The sequence below is a fragment of the Apodemus sylvaticus genome, chromosome 17 (assembly GCF_947179515.1).
Source record: "Apodemus sylvaticus chromosome 17, mApoSyl1.1, whole genome shotgun sequence".
Classification (NCBI taxonomy): domain Eukaryota; kingdom Metazoa; phylum Chordata; class Mammalia; order Rodentia; family Muridae; genus Apodemus; species Apodemus sylvaticus.
Genome location: NC_067488.1, coordinates 47,922,588 through 47,937,761, shown reverse-complemented (window position 1 = coordinate 47,937,761; position 15,174 = coordinate 47,922,588). Strand labels below are relative to the sequence as shown.

At 52.9% G+C, this 15,174-nt stretch overlaps 1 protein-coding gene across 2 annotated transcripts in view; it reads right to left on the bottom strand.

Annotated features, from left to right (window-relative positions):
- The window catches only part of Micall1 (MICAL like 1), a 30,009-nt gene extending 18,163 nt beyond the window's left edge, over positions 1–11,846 (bottom strand). Inside the window, exons 1-5 of one of the 2 annotated variants that reach the window (XM_052160442.1) lie at positions 11,327–11,846; positions 6,384–6,432; positions 5,905–6,046; positions 1,252–1,343; positions 207–349 (exon numbers count right to left, since the gene is read on the bottom strand). In XM_052160442.1, coding sequence (XP_052016402.1) covers positions 207–349; positions 1,252–1,343; positions 5,905–6,046; positions 6,384–6,432; positions 11,327–11,472 — 572 coding nt within the window. In that variant the 5' untranslated portion in view covers positions 11,473–11,846. Of the gene's footprint in view, positions 1–206; positions 350–1,251; positions 1,344–5,904; positions 6,047–6,383; positions 6,433–11,326 lie in introns of those variants that run through there. The other variant, XM_052160443.1, reaches the window with a different exon arrangement.
- Positions 11,847–15,174: the final 3,328 nt, after the last annotated feature.

Sequence of the window (15,174 nt, the reverse complement as noted above, 5' to 3'; positions counted from 1 at the left end):
AAAATAAATAAATCTTCAAAAATCAGAACTAGAGGGAAATCCAGGGACCGAGCAGGCCTTTTTCTTCTAAGACATAGTTTGTTCCTCTAGAAAAGGAAGATAAGCTGAGAACACAGCCCGAAGCCAGGCACAGTGGGTGCTGACCCCAAGGGAGCTCCCTCCCAGGGGCTGGGGAGACACGCCCTGCCCCTGCCCCTGATACTCACCGGAAGCAGTGCCGGTGGTACAGCCTACCCTCCACCAAGTGCCGCTGCACCAGGTGCACCCGCTGCCCACAGGCTGCGCATGCGCTGCTGGGGGGCTGCTGCTTGCCCTGCTCAGTCAGGCTGTCTGGGGAGAGGTCATCACCCTGCGGGGAATGGGGAACGGTTACCAGCCATGTTGCTCCTGGTTGTCCCCGTCCCTTCCCATCACAGCCATGTCCCTCAAATGTGCACCAAGCTCCTTGGTGCTAACACATGAGGGTCCTAGGAGGGCAGAGGACAGGAAGCTGTCGCCTTCTCCTACGTGAGGAAGCCAAAGCCCAGAGAAGGGTGACTTGTTTAACATCCCAAGCCTGTATGGAAACAGTGAAGGCCAGACTTCCGACCAAAGAAGGCCCCTGCCCTGCGGAGGGCAGCACTCAGTGTGCAGTGCCCCTGGCAGCTGCTCTAGCCAACCTCCTTTCCTCTGCGAGGCTCTGGCCTTTGGTTCTCCGTCTGCAAACCCATCAGTCTCAGCTCAGGCCTCCTCTCCGGGTATCCTCTCTAAAGCCTGTGAAAAGCCGATGTCCTTTGGAGGTGGGACTGGCAAGGTGACCTCCACTATTTTACTGAGTGACCTTGCACACAGGACCAAACCTCCCTGAGCCAATGTTTCCTATCTGGACAGCAGGGCCTGAGAGGTGCGGCTGTGGAGGGGCCTCGGTGAAATCACCCTGAGTGGCTCAAACCTCAGACTCCACGGAGCCAAGGGAATATTCAAATCACTACACGTCATTACTCCTGACAGTCTCATGATGGCGAGGACGGCATGAGCTTTGTCCGTTCAGTCACAGGAATGGACCTGACTCACTCAAACTCTGGGGAAAACATTCAGGCTCCCTGCTACAAAGTGGGGCTGGCGGGCTGGCACCCTGGTCCCGGGAACCAAAAGGACAAGAACAGAGAACACCCTCTGAATATCATCAAAGCCAACCAACTTCCTCCCACGATGGTCACTGTCATGACCCTGTGCCCTTCATCTATTCTTCCACCCAAGAAGTCTGCCTACCTGAGCCTCCTCTCCTGGCTGCACATCGGGTGATGTGGATGTGGGGGAGGGGGGTGCTGGGTCCTTTCCTGGTTTAGGTGGTGAGGCAGCAGCTACAAGACAGGGAAGACCCTGAGGCAGGCACAGAAGCAGAGCCCGGGGAGTGCCAACCCACCCAGAGCGCTACAGCACCCGACTGCCCCGGGACTCCATGTAACACACAGCAGGGAACACTTTCTTCTGAAGACTCCCTAAAATGGAGCCAGAGAGTCACACTGTACAGGGCACGATGCAGCAGGCCAGGCCCAGCTTCCTTCCCACTGAGGCAAAGGGATGAAGCCCGACCTGAAGGAGGCGGCCTACTCCCAGAGGTCACCTGCCTGTCTCCAAGTGAGAGATAAGGCCTGGAGTCAGCGGAAACCCCACATACACACCAGGGTCTCCCAAACCATCTCCCTCCCTGATCCGCTGTGTCAGTTGAAAACTTCCTGCAGCCAGGAAGTGAAACAAAACCCAACCTCTAATTTCTTGAGAACTGTGTATCACAAAATGGTCCCCATGTGATAATTTTAAGAATCAATTATCAGTGGTAGTGGTGGTACACGCTTTTAATCCCAGCATTTGGGAGGCAGAGGTAAGCAGATCTCTGAGTTCAAAGCCAGCCTGGTCTACAAAGTGAGTTCTAGGACAGCGAGGACTGCACAGAGAAACCCTGTCTCAAAAAAAAAAAAAAAACCCAAAATAATAATAATAATATTGATAATAATAATAATGATGGTGATGACAATGGGCTAGAGAGGTGACTCGGTGGTTAAAAGATGCTCTTACAGAAAACCTGGCTTGAGTTTTCTGCACATACATGACAGCTCACAGCTACCTGTAACTCCAGTTCCGAGGCATCCAATGCCCTTCAGGTCTCCTGCAGGCTACTAAACACACATGATGCACAGACATATGCTCAGGCACACACATACACATACATACAAAACAAATATTTACAATGATAATACAGTTTAATTGAATACAAGTTCCTAACAGAGGTCTGCAGTGACACACAGTCAGCAAACCTCTAGTCCCAGGCCTTAACGGCACCCTGCAAGGACAAAGCGGGTGACATTCAGCTGAGCAATGGAACAGGAGAGGAACATCTGCTCAATGCAAAGGCTCTCATGTCAGATGGGAAAGGAGTGATTCCTAAAGCTTGTGTCACAAGTGTGTAACCTTGGGAGTATGAAGGAGAACGCATCTATTTTTCGGTTTGTTTCAGTTTATTGAGATAGGGTCTCACTATATAATTCTGGCTGTCCTAGACCAGCCTGGCCTTGAACTCTCAAAGATCGGCCTGTCTCTGCCCCTTTCATGCTGGGATTACAGGCTTGGGCCACCAGGCTTGGCTGAGATGCATGTCTTATTGTGAGTCACATGACAGAGTTTGGAAACTCAGCAGCCTAGGCAAGCAACTCCTGTCAAGGTTCTCTCAGAGAGGTCTCTCCCTCCCGGCTCCCCAGCAGTACACTCTATGCTTTGACCTGCCATACACCTGCCCAGATCGTCACAACCGCCGAGGCTGTCTGATGCTCACTTCAAATCCCTCCCAGACCAGGGGAGAGCAGCTGCTCCCTGCTCTCTCAGGTACACTCAGCTCCTGAGAAAAGGACTGTTAAATGTTTTCTTTCCCATCCTCCAGCATGATACAAGTCTCTGAAACTTCCTCTCTTCACAAAAGCCAACACAGTGCCTGGCACACAGCAAGGACTCTAAAAGTGCTAGAGCAGGAGAAGGTGCCGGTGCTGGAGCAACAGTTGTACGGACAGAGATGGCCCGCATGGGAAGGAGAAAGTCGGCGGCTGGGTCAGGGCTCAGTACTAGGGTGCAGGCTTACATTGTGTAAGGCCCTGGGTTGTGTATACACACACACACACACACACACAGGACCATCTGGCAGAGGGAACAGCCTCCAGGGTTGGAACACACCACAGTAGTAGCAAATGGGATAAAAATGGTTGTTTAGGGGTTGACTGACGTAAAAGATACAAACTTTAGCTTTATCCATGAGACCCCACCGCACACCCCCACCTTGCAGGCAGGTCTAGGAAGGGTCCTCCAGGAAAGATGGGAGTATAAGAGATCCACGATTGACCACAAAGACCACTGGGAAATAAAGTAAGCGACATGACTGAACATATCCGTAGCCCTGCCTCAGAAGACTGAGAAAGAAGCAGCAGAAGGTTCAGGCCAGCCTGGGCTACGTGAAGAGACCACCTGAAAGGAGTTGGGAAAGGGTGAGGCGGCAGAGCAGAGCAGAGCAGCCTGGGAGACAGGCAGAATTGTGATGGGGTCACAGTCCTTCCGTGGCTCCTGACCATTACGTAAGTCGTGTGTACAGACACAACACTCCTCTATTACAATGGGCTTCCATCCAACACAACCCTCAGAATTGGAGCATACCCTCCGGCTGAAACTCATCTTTTATAAACCAACACACAGTCGTTTCCAAGACTGTGGAAGGCACAGTCACGAAACTCACAGTCTGTGAGTAACGTGAGCCTGTCCCGTTTCCTCTTTGAGAAGGAGTCAAGCGCAGAGCCTGCCTCTCAGGATCGCTCTGAGGAGTGAAGGGTTTGTGTAGAGCATGCGTGGTGCAGGACTCAGGATACTTGTTCACTTGTCCCCAGCTAAGGTGGCACAGTTTAGTGACTGTGCGCTTATCCCCACCGACGCCAGACTCCTTCCCTCCCACCGGTGACTGTGGGGCCTTCCAATGCAGTTGACCTTGGCGTGTGCAGACTTTAAAGTCAGCTACACGCATCCTCCATTTCCCAATTACTCAAGACTTTAAGGTTTTCTCTTATGTTTTGATTGTGTGTATGTGTGTGCCTACTTGTTGGCTTGTGCACGTGAGTGCCATGCCCGTGGACACCGCATCCTCTGGAGCCAGAGTTACAGGTACTTGTGAGCGGCCAGGCCTAGATGCTGGGAACTGAACCCAGTCTTTGTTAACAGCTGAGACATCTCTCCAGCCCCTAATTTATTTTTTTACACTAACATTTTTATATTTGTTTACTTGGGGCAGAGATCAGAAGGGAGAGTTGGGAGTTGGTTCTCTCTTTCCACTGTGTGGATTTCAGGATTGAACTCAGTCATCAGCCTTGGCAGCAGCGCCATCCAAAACCTGATCTGATTTGATTTTTTGTTTTGTTTTGGTTTTTGGATTTGTTTTTTTTGATACAGGGTTTCACTGTATAGCCCTGGCAGTCCTGGAGCTCACTCTGTAGACCAGGCTGGTCTCGAACTCAGAAATCCGCCTGCCTCTACCTCCCAAGTGCTGGGATTACAGGCGTGAGCCACCACAGCCTGGCTTGATTTTTTTTTTAAAGGCAAGATCCCGTATCTCCCAGGCTGTGTAGCTGACAGGACTTTGAACTTCTGATCTTCCTGCATCATCTCCAAATGCTGGGATTTCTAGCGTGTGAGCTGCCATCACTAGTTTGTGTGGCACTGCAGACCAACCTCAGTCAGAGCTTTTGCATAGGAGCAAGCATTCTGCTGACTAAGGCCCATTCCTAGCCCTATTGCTGTCCTTTGTTTGTTTTTTATTTCTTTCATTTTCTGAGACAATGTCTTACAATGCAGCCCAGGCTGGCCCAGAACTCTTTTTGCAGACCAGGCTGGCCTGGAACTCACGGAGATCAGCCCATCACTGCCTCCTATGAGCTGGTATGCAAGCATGTGCCGCCATCCTCAGACTTTAAAAAAAATGTTTAGACAGGGTTTCTCTGTGTAGCCCATTTATTAGTATTTTATTATGTATGCCTGTGTGTCTGTTCCTGCCTGATGCTTACAGAGGCCAAAAGAGAGTCTCTAGACACAGCTGTGGGCCTCCACTTCATGTAGGTGCTGGGTCCTCTGAAAGCAGACAGTGCTGTTCACCACTGAGCCATCTCTGCAGCCCCATCCCACCCTACTTAGACAGACGGAATCCTCCCCATACAGAGCAGATGCAGGAAGCATGACCCACCCATGTGAGGCTCCCGCAAGTCCAGTGGCAGCAAGTGCCCAGGGCAAGACTTAGATCCCAGATCCTCAGCCCTACCATCAGCTTTTGTGCTGGGATCTTGACCCCCTCCACTCCCCTTCTTTGGACTCACTTCCCCTGGGCAGAGGACAGCCCCAAGCTGTCCAGAGAACAGAAAGGAAGCCCTCCTCCCCAGGACACACTCTTCCAGTGTCTCTGTCCTTAAGCCAAGGAGGAGGCAGGCTCTGCAACGATGCTGTGGAAGAGGAAGAGACCAGCACTGCAGGAAGAAAAAGCCCTGGAAAGTGTGAGGACAGGAAACGGCAGACAGGAAGTGCGGTGGGTGAGGGGAGGTGAAGGCACAGATGAGCTCACCTGGGCTGACTGCCTGTCTCCCCTACCAAGGCAAAGCAGACAGGGTCTGAGTCTGTGGCCCTGGCTGGCCTCACACTTGAAGTAATCCCTCTGCCTCTGCCTCCCAAGTGTGGAGATTACAGGTGTGAGCACCTTACCTACGCACTGCTCTTTTAATGCAATAAATATATGAACGAGCGAACCCACAGTCAGTGACTGAACGAGAGGCAGTTTCCTGGCTATTCCACTGCTCAGAAAAGTAATGAGCTCAAGGCAGCCTCCCTGAAGGGCCGGGCCCCTCTCACCTTGGCCAGAACTGGTGAAGTGGTTGTAGTACTGGGACACATAGGTCATGATGCTGAGGCAGTCAGGGACACTCATGGAGACCATGTCATTGGGGTCCAGGAGAGCAGGGATGCCCAACTCCTTTTCAGCCACTTCAAAGGCCTGGGGCGCAGGCAGGTGCAAAGGTGGGAACAGGAGCAGCCGCAGGGAAGAGAGGACAGAGATGCAGCGTTAGTGGAGACTTCACAGACTGGTCCCGGCTCATCATAGCAGGGACAGGGTAACAAAGGTCCCATCCCCGCATGGTGGCTGAAGGAGCAGCTCTGCCGCTTCAGGGAAGGCATCCATGGGGAGAGCAGAGGAGGGGGGAGAACCAGAGAACCGGGGCCTCCTCTAGGACCTGCGCCAGCTCCCTCACCAAGTGCAGTGGCCCCCGTGAGACCCCTGCCCTCTCCCACCACACCACACCACAATTACATCCATCTGTGTGAGGACTCACCAATCGGTTATTCTCGAAGACATTTTCCTTGGAGAGAGATTGGAAGTCGCTGTAAGAGAAAGGACAAGAGACAGGTCAAGAGATGCGATGGACACAGTCAGGAAAGGGGCGGGGCCAGGGAGGAGGGGCGGAGTCAGGGAGAAGAGAAGAGTCAGGAGGGAGTGGGAAGATTGACTTCAGCTCAGCACATCTGGGGAGGGAGCCTACAAGTTCCTGAAGAACTATGGCTGTCAGCCTGAAGCAGGGAGAGAACCTATGGCCCTTGGAAGCCCCCAAGCAAGGCCTAGGAAATCACTGAGAATGGATGGGCTCAAGGGAAGCTTCTAAATCATGGATGGCTTCCCTGCCTGGATTCCCAGCTCTTCCCCAGAAGGCTTTCTCAGTCAGTGGCTAAGAGGACCAACTGAGCATGTGGGCACCCCCATGTATGGGGGCAGAAAGATCACAGCAACTCATCTGACAGATGCCCACCCCGCCTTACAGAAGGGGCTGAGATTCAAGAGGGGGACTCAGCACAGTCTGTGTGCCTGTACCTTGGAACTTCCACTGAATGTCACAGACACGCAAGCCACACCTGGCACAGAAGGTGAAATCCCACCTAACTCCAGGAAGATTGTTTCCTTTCCTGTTTTCTTGTTTCACTAAGTTTAAAGTATTTGTTCATTTTTTGGTGTGTGTATGTGATATAACTTGTTTACTTAATGTATGAGTTTTCCCAGCATGTATGTCTGTGTCCCTGTGCACACCTGGTGCTCAAGAAGGCCAGAAAAGGACACTGGGTTCCTTGGGACTAGAGTCACAGACACATGGGCGCTGAGGATTGAGCAGAAACTCTTCAGTCCTACATGTGGGGTTTTTTGTTTGACTGGCTTTGGTTTGTGTTTGTTTGTTTGTTTTGAGGCAGGGTTTCGTCTGTGTAGCCCTGGCTGTCCAGGAACCTGCTCTGCAGACCAGGCTGGCCTTGAACTGCCTTCAGGGTTCTGGGTAGCATGTGCTACCCCCCAGGCCGACACGTTTCTTAATGGGGCCCAGATGGCAGAGTAGAAAGGAGCTGGCAAGCCGGGCGGTAGTGGCGCACGCCTGTAATCCCAGCACTTGGGAGGCAGAGGCAGGCGGATTTCTGAGTTTGAGGCCAGCCTGGTCTACAGAGTGAGTTCCAGGACAGCCAGGGCTACACAGAGAAACCCTGTCTGGAAAAAACCAAATCCAAAAAAAAAAAAAAAAAGAAAGAAAGAAAGAAAGAAAGAAAGAAAGAAAGAAAGAAAGAAAGAAAGAAAGAAAGAAAGAAAGAAAGGAGCTGGCAATGAGCTGAGACGCCGCTCTGGGGACAGCTTCCCTAGAGAGACATCTTACTTCCCTAGTAAGGGGCTTCTCAGACTCTGAAGCGGGACAAGTGAGTGATGGTGTGGGAAACACGGGTGCCTGCTGGCTTCACCCATCTGCAGGAACCAGAGGCTGGAGCATGCGCAGGTAGGGCATCTGTGGGTCTGCCCTTTACTGTAGGCTGTGCTGTAGGCAGGTCATGAGCCCTCCCAGCCTCCGCTGCACTGGACTCAGGAGAGCCTCAGCCCCTGCTCCCAGGCTGAAGAGAAGGCCAGCAGGATCTGAGAGTGGGAAAGGCCTCCTAGATACAGCAGAGTGTACAAGCTTTGCCACCGCCTAACGATGACCTTTTGCCTCAGTTTCCTGGTGCCCAACATGGAGGAGGGGGAGGGGATACTCTAAAACCAATGAGATCAAGGTAACTTGTCTGGGAAGGTTCAATTTGGTTTCCTTGACAGTGTCTCTAGAAAAGTGGGGTCACGGCTTGTCCCCACTGCTTCTGGGTATCTGGGAAGAGAGCTTGTACATGCTTGTTGAAAGACTACAAATTACTTTAAACTGTAAAGCTGTGGTAACTGGGACTCTGGTGGTGGCCCACTGGTGATGTGTGTGAAGCGCTTGCCTCACAAACCTGAAGACCTGAGTTCAAGCCCCAGCACCGTAAAAAAAGCAGGCATGGTGGTGCATGCTAGTAATCGGATCCCTGAGGCTGGGTGGACAGTCAACACAGCGAGATTAGCAAAGCCCCGGTCTCAAGGTTTAAAAAAAAAAGGTAGAATATCACCTAAGGCTAATCTTTAGCACACACACACACAATACTACACTTTCTTTTCCCTCAATTCCTTTCACTCCATCCCAGTCCCTAAACAACACCTGGGCTTGGATAACACAGATCCTTCTTTTCGGAGAACTTTCAGAGGTTGAGAAAGTTCCATTCATCTCTGGAGGAAAGGACACAGGAGTGAATGCCATGGGGGATCAGATCTCACGGGGATTTTGGAGGAGAGAGAAAGGCATACATGGTCCGGCCTCTTGCCAATGTAGCAGACACCCCCCAACACACGCACACACGCACGCGCACGCGCACACACACGCACACGCTGTTGCTGCCTGGGCCAGTGCTGGCAGCCTCCGAGGCTTGAACCACTTTATCAATTGGCTTTGGCAGCCACCCACCTCTGCTCTTACACAGACCTGCCCTTCAGAGCTGAGGTATAGCTCACTGGTGGAGAGCTTGCCTGGCATGCACATGGACTTGGGTTCAATCTCTAGTAAATATATACAAACATAGAGGACAGATAATTCTCTATCCTGCTTAGCGCTTCAGGAGGAACCTGGCCTCTCATGCGATGAGCATGGCCCAGCCCCCAGCCTCCCTAAGCAAATGGACAACTGGATTTAGTCTAGCCGTTTGCTTGGGAGGGAACATCCTTCACACCTGCCTCTTTGGTCACCTGCAGGCTTTGAAAGAAAGGCCTTGGGCCCTTCCCTTGTCTTTTGCCTTTTCTCCAGGAAGTGTCCCCTGGAAGTCTCCAATTAGGCCCACGGTGTTACAGTAAACTGGCGGGGATTTTTTGTTGTTGTTTTTCAAGATAAGGTTTCTCTGTGTGGAACTCTCTGTAGACCAGGCTAACCTGGAATTCAGAGATGCGCCTGCCTCTGCTTCCCTGGGGGTCCAGGATTAAAGGCATGCGCCACCAGCCTGCTAGACTGTAGATGTGTGCTTTGCTGGCTAATATCTCCAGTCCACTCCAGTGTGTGGAAGCAGTGACTCTAAACATACCTGTTTACTAGCTAAAGGGGTTAAACAGTCATTCCCAGCCCTCGCTGCCTAATAGCACCTCTTCTAGTGGTTACAGGTAACTGCATGCTTATTTTCTCAGTGGAAATCCTCACCACAGGGCTGTGAGGTAGGTCTTCTAATCAACCCCACCTTCCAGATGCCCAGAGAACCAATGATTTTCTCCAGGACTTAAACATTAGCACCAGCAGCTAGCACTTAGGCCTGGCCTGCGGTTCAGCACCTAGCAGCCTGACACCAAGTCTCCTCCCTGAGGCTCCTCCTGACTCCCCCCCTCAGGGTTAGTCCCCAGCAAAAACAGAAGACAGCAGAGCCTCAGCTCCCAGGCAGGGCCTGGCCCAGCGTCCTCCTCTATTACTGTAAGTCCAAGGTCCAAGGCCCACAGTCTATTAGCATGGGGTCCTGTGGCTGTAAAACATGGCTTCCTTCTGCAGCCACATGCCCCAAACCCTAGCTTCCAGAACCCCAGGACACTGTCCCAAGTTAGAGTTGGGCAACCCTTTCAGGGCCTCCCACACCCTATCCTATGGAAAGAAGTCCCATAGGACTTCCCATAGGAGAGGGGAGGGGAAAGGGAAGAGAGAGAAGGTTCTGAGCTCTGGAGAAGCACTCCCAGGGGTCTGTCAATAAAACAGGACCAACTGTTCTATTTGATTTATAAGATTTACTACTGAAACCTGGAGCAAAAAGGAAGTCAGGCACCAGCTGAACTGCCACTCGTAAGTGTTATGAATAAATAAATGAACGAATGAAAGCGGTTCCAGGACTCTGGGAAGGAAACTGAGTAGAAGCCCGCTTAGGTTGCTCTGTGGGAGACGCTTCAGAGCTGCTCGGGTGGGAGGGACCCACGTTCCAGCTGGAAGCTACAGCTTGGCTAGTCAGCTGTGCTAGTCTTCCCCTGGCTGGTTTCTTATCTCTGCCCCATCTTTGTGCCCCACTAACCGCAAAGCCGCGGGGGTGTACACCTCAACAAATTCCTAGTCCAGGTGGTTTGGGGAAGTGGTGTACTCGCAGTCACCTGACAGCCATTTATCTTGGAGCCTCGTGTCAGAAATGGGGTTGGTGCCCCACAGAGTATCTGCCTGCCGAAGTGCCTTACCCGGGCGTCCCTCCTCTAACCCTCTGGGTTCTTTGCGCTTTATGTAAATGGAAAACCAGCTGAAGAGAGAATTAAAACTAATGACCTACATTCCCATGGGAGTCCCACAAAATATGGGACTTGCAGTGTCGGATGACAGACGATTATCGATAGAAGGGGACAAATAGGGTTAGGCTTCTAAGGGAGGGAAGGCTGGGGGAAGTGAATAAAGACCAAGCCCGGCAGCTTCTCTCAGGTAGGAAGTGATCGGGAGCCGCGTTCTTTCTGAGGACCCTTTCCGGTAGGTGCTCTTACAGATGTAAATTCCTATTGGAAAGAAGACAGCCTCCCAGAGCACCCGGGGATCTGCTCACACCAGCTCGAACTTAGAGGAAGCCTAGTTGGGGGAGTGGCATATTCTCAACCCCCCTACAGTCAAGTTTGGGGCTACTACGGTCTGACGCCCGTGGAGGAAGAGAGTCTCAGTATGCCTGCTGGAGCCTAGAGCAGGGACGTCCCTAAGGACGGGTCAGAGTTCTCTCTTAGAGGTCAGAGCCCGACACTAGTAGCCCGAGGTGGGGGAAGGGGCGCACGGTCCTGGGGTCTCGGTGGCCTTGATCCGCGTTCAGAGGCGGCGGGTGTGAGGTCCCAGACCTCTCGGGGCAGCGCGTGCCACCTCGTCACTAAGGGGGGCGGCGGTCCCCAGCCCCGCGTGCTCGCTCGCGCGCCCCGGGCACTCACAGCAGGTCGGGCCGGTGCCGGTGCAGGATGGCGCAGAAAGCCAGGCCGTCCCGGAAGGAGCTGCTCAGGTCGCGGATGTCCACGCCGCGGTAGCCCTCGCACTGGCGGCGACACCAGGCCAGGAGCGCGCCCCGCGGCCCCGCCATGGCAGGCCGGGCTCGGACGGCCCGGACTGGGTCTCGGATTCGGACTCGGGCTCCGGTTCGTGTGGCTCCGACTCGCAGTCAGGTGTCCCTAGGCTGGCGCTCGGGCTCCGGCAGGGCCAGTTTCCGGCTGTGTCTGCGGCGCGGCTCGGAGGTCGGGGCGCCACCGGCGGCCGGGGCGGGGCCTCGGTGTCCTCGCTCCGCTCCGGCGCGGCTAGACCTGCGGACTCGGCTCCCGACCCCGCCCGGCCAGCCTGCCCCGACCTGCCCGCGCAGCCTCCGCCCCGCGTGGCCCGGCCCGGCCGGCCGCCCGCCCGCCGCTTACTCACCGCGGCCCGCTGTCCTCATTGTGGGCCGGCCGCGGGCGCCCACCGCCTCCGTCCCCGCCCCTGCCCGCCCGCGTCGCGGGGGAGCGCGAGGAGAATGAGGCCCCACCCTGCGGCCCCGCCCCCGCCGTCGAGCCCCTTCCCCGGAAGGGCGGACGCCCCACATAGCCCCTCACGTCCAGAGCGAGTCAACCCTTCCCATGGGGAGCCCCTCCTGGAAGATGGGACAACTCCTCGCTGGCTAGCCCCTCCCCAACGCCACCCCGCGGGCTCCCCAGGCCCTCCCACCCCAAGAGGCGGGACACTCTCGCTTCGCTGCTAGTCTGCCTCAAGCTCACCCTTAGGAACCTTCAGATTCTCACTGACTTTGCTGAACCACACCCTCGCCTAGTCTGAAAGTCGAGGCACTTTCCCAAACCTCCAGATGGCCACCAGCTTTCTTCCGTGCCCCATCAAGCAACAACACTTTGATCGCCTGCCCCTCCCCCCACGGCCTGCCTAGGGGACCCAAACACCTTTTTTACCATCACCCTGGGGCACTACCACTAGACCTGAGAGCTATGTAGTGTGACAGGCTAGAAACCCCACAACCAAGTCGTTCCTTTCTGGTTTCCCCTCTCTGTGTAAACTAGGGAATCATATACCCTTCTGCGGCTCTGTCCCTTCAACTTTTAGAATGGCGGTGGGCTGCCGGGCAGTGGTGGCCCACGCCTGTAATCCCAGCACTCTAGGAGGCAGAGGCAGGCAGATTTCTGAGCTCGAGGCCAGCCTGGTCTACAGAATGCGTTCCAGGACAGCCAGGGCTATACAGAGAAACCCTGTCTCGAAAAAAAAAAAAATCAAAACCAAAAAAACAAAATAAATAAATAAATAAATGGGCTCTTGATGAAAGGACCTAGCTGTCTTTGAGCCCCACCTGCTTCATCGTCTGGTTTGAAGTTTCTTCAAGACCCCACCAGGAGACCCCTTCCCCAGAGGCCTCTCCTAACTAAACCCAGGCTGATGAATCAGCTGCAGAGCTGGCCGGTGACATCACTCTGACCTATGTGTAGTTTGTAGGAGTGAGTCTACTGCTCCCTCCTGAGGGAATGAACGGGGTCTTAGTCATCTGGAACAGGAGTTCTATCAACCCAGGCTTAAATCCTGGTTCCCTCACTCCCCAGCCATGTGATCCTGTGTCATCTTGAATTAAAGTTTATCTTGAAAATGAAGATAGAGCCTTCTAGTTTATGCCCGAGAGGTGCTTGCCCTGGGCTACTAGAGACTTGTTTCAAAAATAAAACTGGGCAGAATGGCTCAAGTGTTCATACAGGGCAGGAGGGAATCCTGCACAGGAAGAACCCTTTACCCAAGTATGAGGATAGCCTCAGTTACATAGTACCAGGCCAGCCTGAGCTACAATGTAAAACTGTCTTCAAAAATTAACAGGAGGATCTCTGAATGTCGGAGGCCACATATAGTGAGTTCCAGGACAACCAGGGTTATAGAGACCCTGTCTCCGAATAAATAGTAGGGCCAGTGAGATGGCTCATCAGGTAAAGGCCGAACTGGCTGACCGGATTGTCTAGACCCACATGATGAAGGAGAGAGCCAACGCCCGGGAGTTGACCTCTGACCTCCACACAGGTATCATGGCACACTGCCTCCTCAACCACGGACGCAAGAAGAAATGTAGGGGTCTGTTAAGAGCATGTGCTGCTCTTGTGTCTGCTGGGTTGGACTTTCAGCCTGGGACTAGCCACCACAGTAACCAGTTCTGGGGATGTGACACCCCGATTGCACGAGCACTGTTTGCCTGTGGTGTGCAGACACACATGCAGACAAAACACCCACACATACAAAATTAATCTTTAAAAAAGTAATGTATGTATTCCTGAGCCCCATGTGTTAAATAATTGGTACTAGTACTCGATAATATGAGAGGGATTGAAGCTTTTATACCTAACTTGTCCCTTGGGCCTCTGAGGTCAATTACCAAAGAAAGAGGTTGAGGGGGCTGGAGAGATGGCTCAGGGGTTAAGAGCACTGACTGCTCTCCCAAAGGTCCCGAGTTCAAATCCCAGCAACCACATGGTGGCTCACAACCATCCATAATGAGATCTGAAGCCCTCTTCTGGTGTGTCTGAAGACAGCTACAGTGTACTTACATATAATAAATCTTTAAAAAAAAAAAAAAAGAGGTTGAATTCTGCTCTCTCAAAGCCCACAGAATCACATTTCACAGTACAGGGCCTGAGGACGCTTGGGCCAGCTTCAGACCTCTGTTTTTTGCTTTTTGATTTTGTTTTTTCAAGACAGGGTTTCTCTGTGTAGCACTGGCTGTCTGGAACTCACTCTGCAGACCAGGTTGGCCTCAAACTCAGAAATCCACTTGCCTCTGCCTCCCAAGTGCTAGGATTAATGGCGTGCGCTACCACCGTCCAGCCTGAGTGTGTATGTGACTAAAAGGCCAACATTTTGCCTTCACTGCCACCCCCTGCCTGGGACTCTGTGGAGTCAGGGTCCTAGGCACTTGCAGTCAACCAGCGACTTGGGATTGGATCTTGAAACGAGCTTCTTCAGCCTCAGACATCACCTGGGATTCTTACTAAAAACCCAGAAAGATCTTGAATCTGGCTGTCAGCCTGAGCTATGTAGTTAAACACTGTCCAAAATATTTAAACTCCCAGAAATGGTTGGACCACTGACCTAAAGGGCTGCCATCTGTGGATTTCATAAACCCATTGTCTAAGTCGGCTTGCTGTGTCATGAAGGATGGACCAGTGCGACCAGAACTGCATGACAGCAGGCCAGACACCTCACCCCAGTGATCCCCAATTTCCTCCCTGTAATGTGGGGACAGTAATCTTTGCCCTGCCTGCAACCTAGGTTTGTGTGTAACCATGTGTGATAATGGTGGTAAAAATGCAGACGGTCAATCATCATGTGGGTAGAGGCCGAGTGAGTCCCCCGTCTGCTTGCAGGTTCAGGAGCCACAGACAGATGGGCAGGGCTGGCCTCCCCAGTGAAACCATGATATCAGGATTAGGGCTCAGGGTCCTTAGTGTTTGTTTTGCTTTGTTTTGTTTTGTTTTGGACAGGGTCTCTTTATATGGTCCTGGCTATCCTGGAAGTTGTTCTATAGACCAGGCTGGCTGCCTCTGCCCTCTGAGTACTGGGCTTAAAGGCATGAGCCAGCACGCCTAGATATTTATGATATGATACTTTTGATATTTATGTATGCCTGTGTTTTATTCTATTTCTGCTGTATTGGGGACTGAATCCAGGGCCCTGTGTGTTTGCCGTACAAGCACTCTACCAGATGAGCTATGTCATTTTTCACGTCAATCACTAAGCCTGGGAATTCAGCTCAGTGCTCTCATGTTTGCCCAGCATGTGC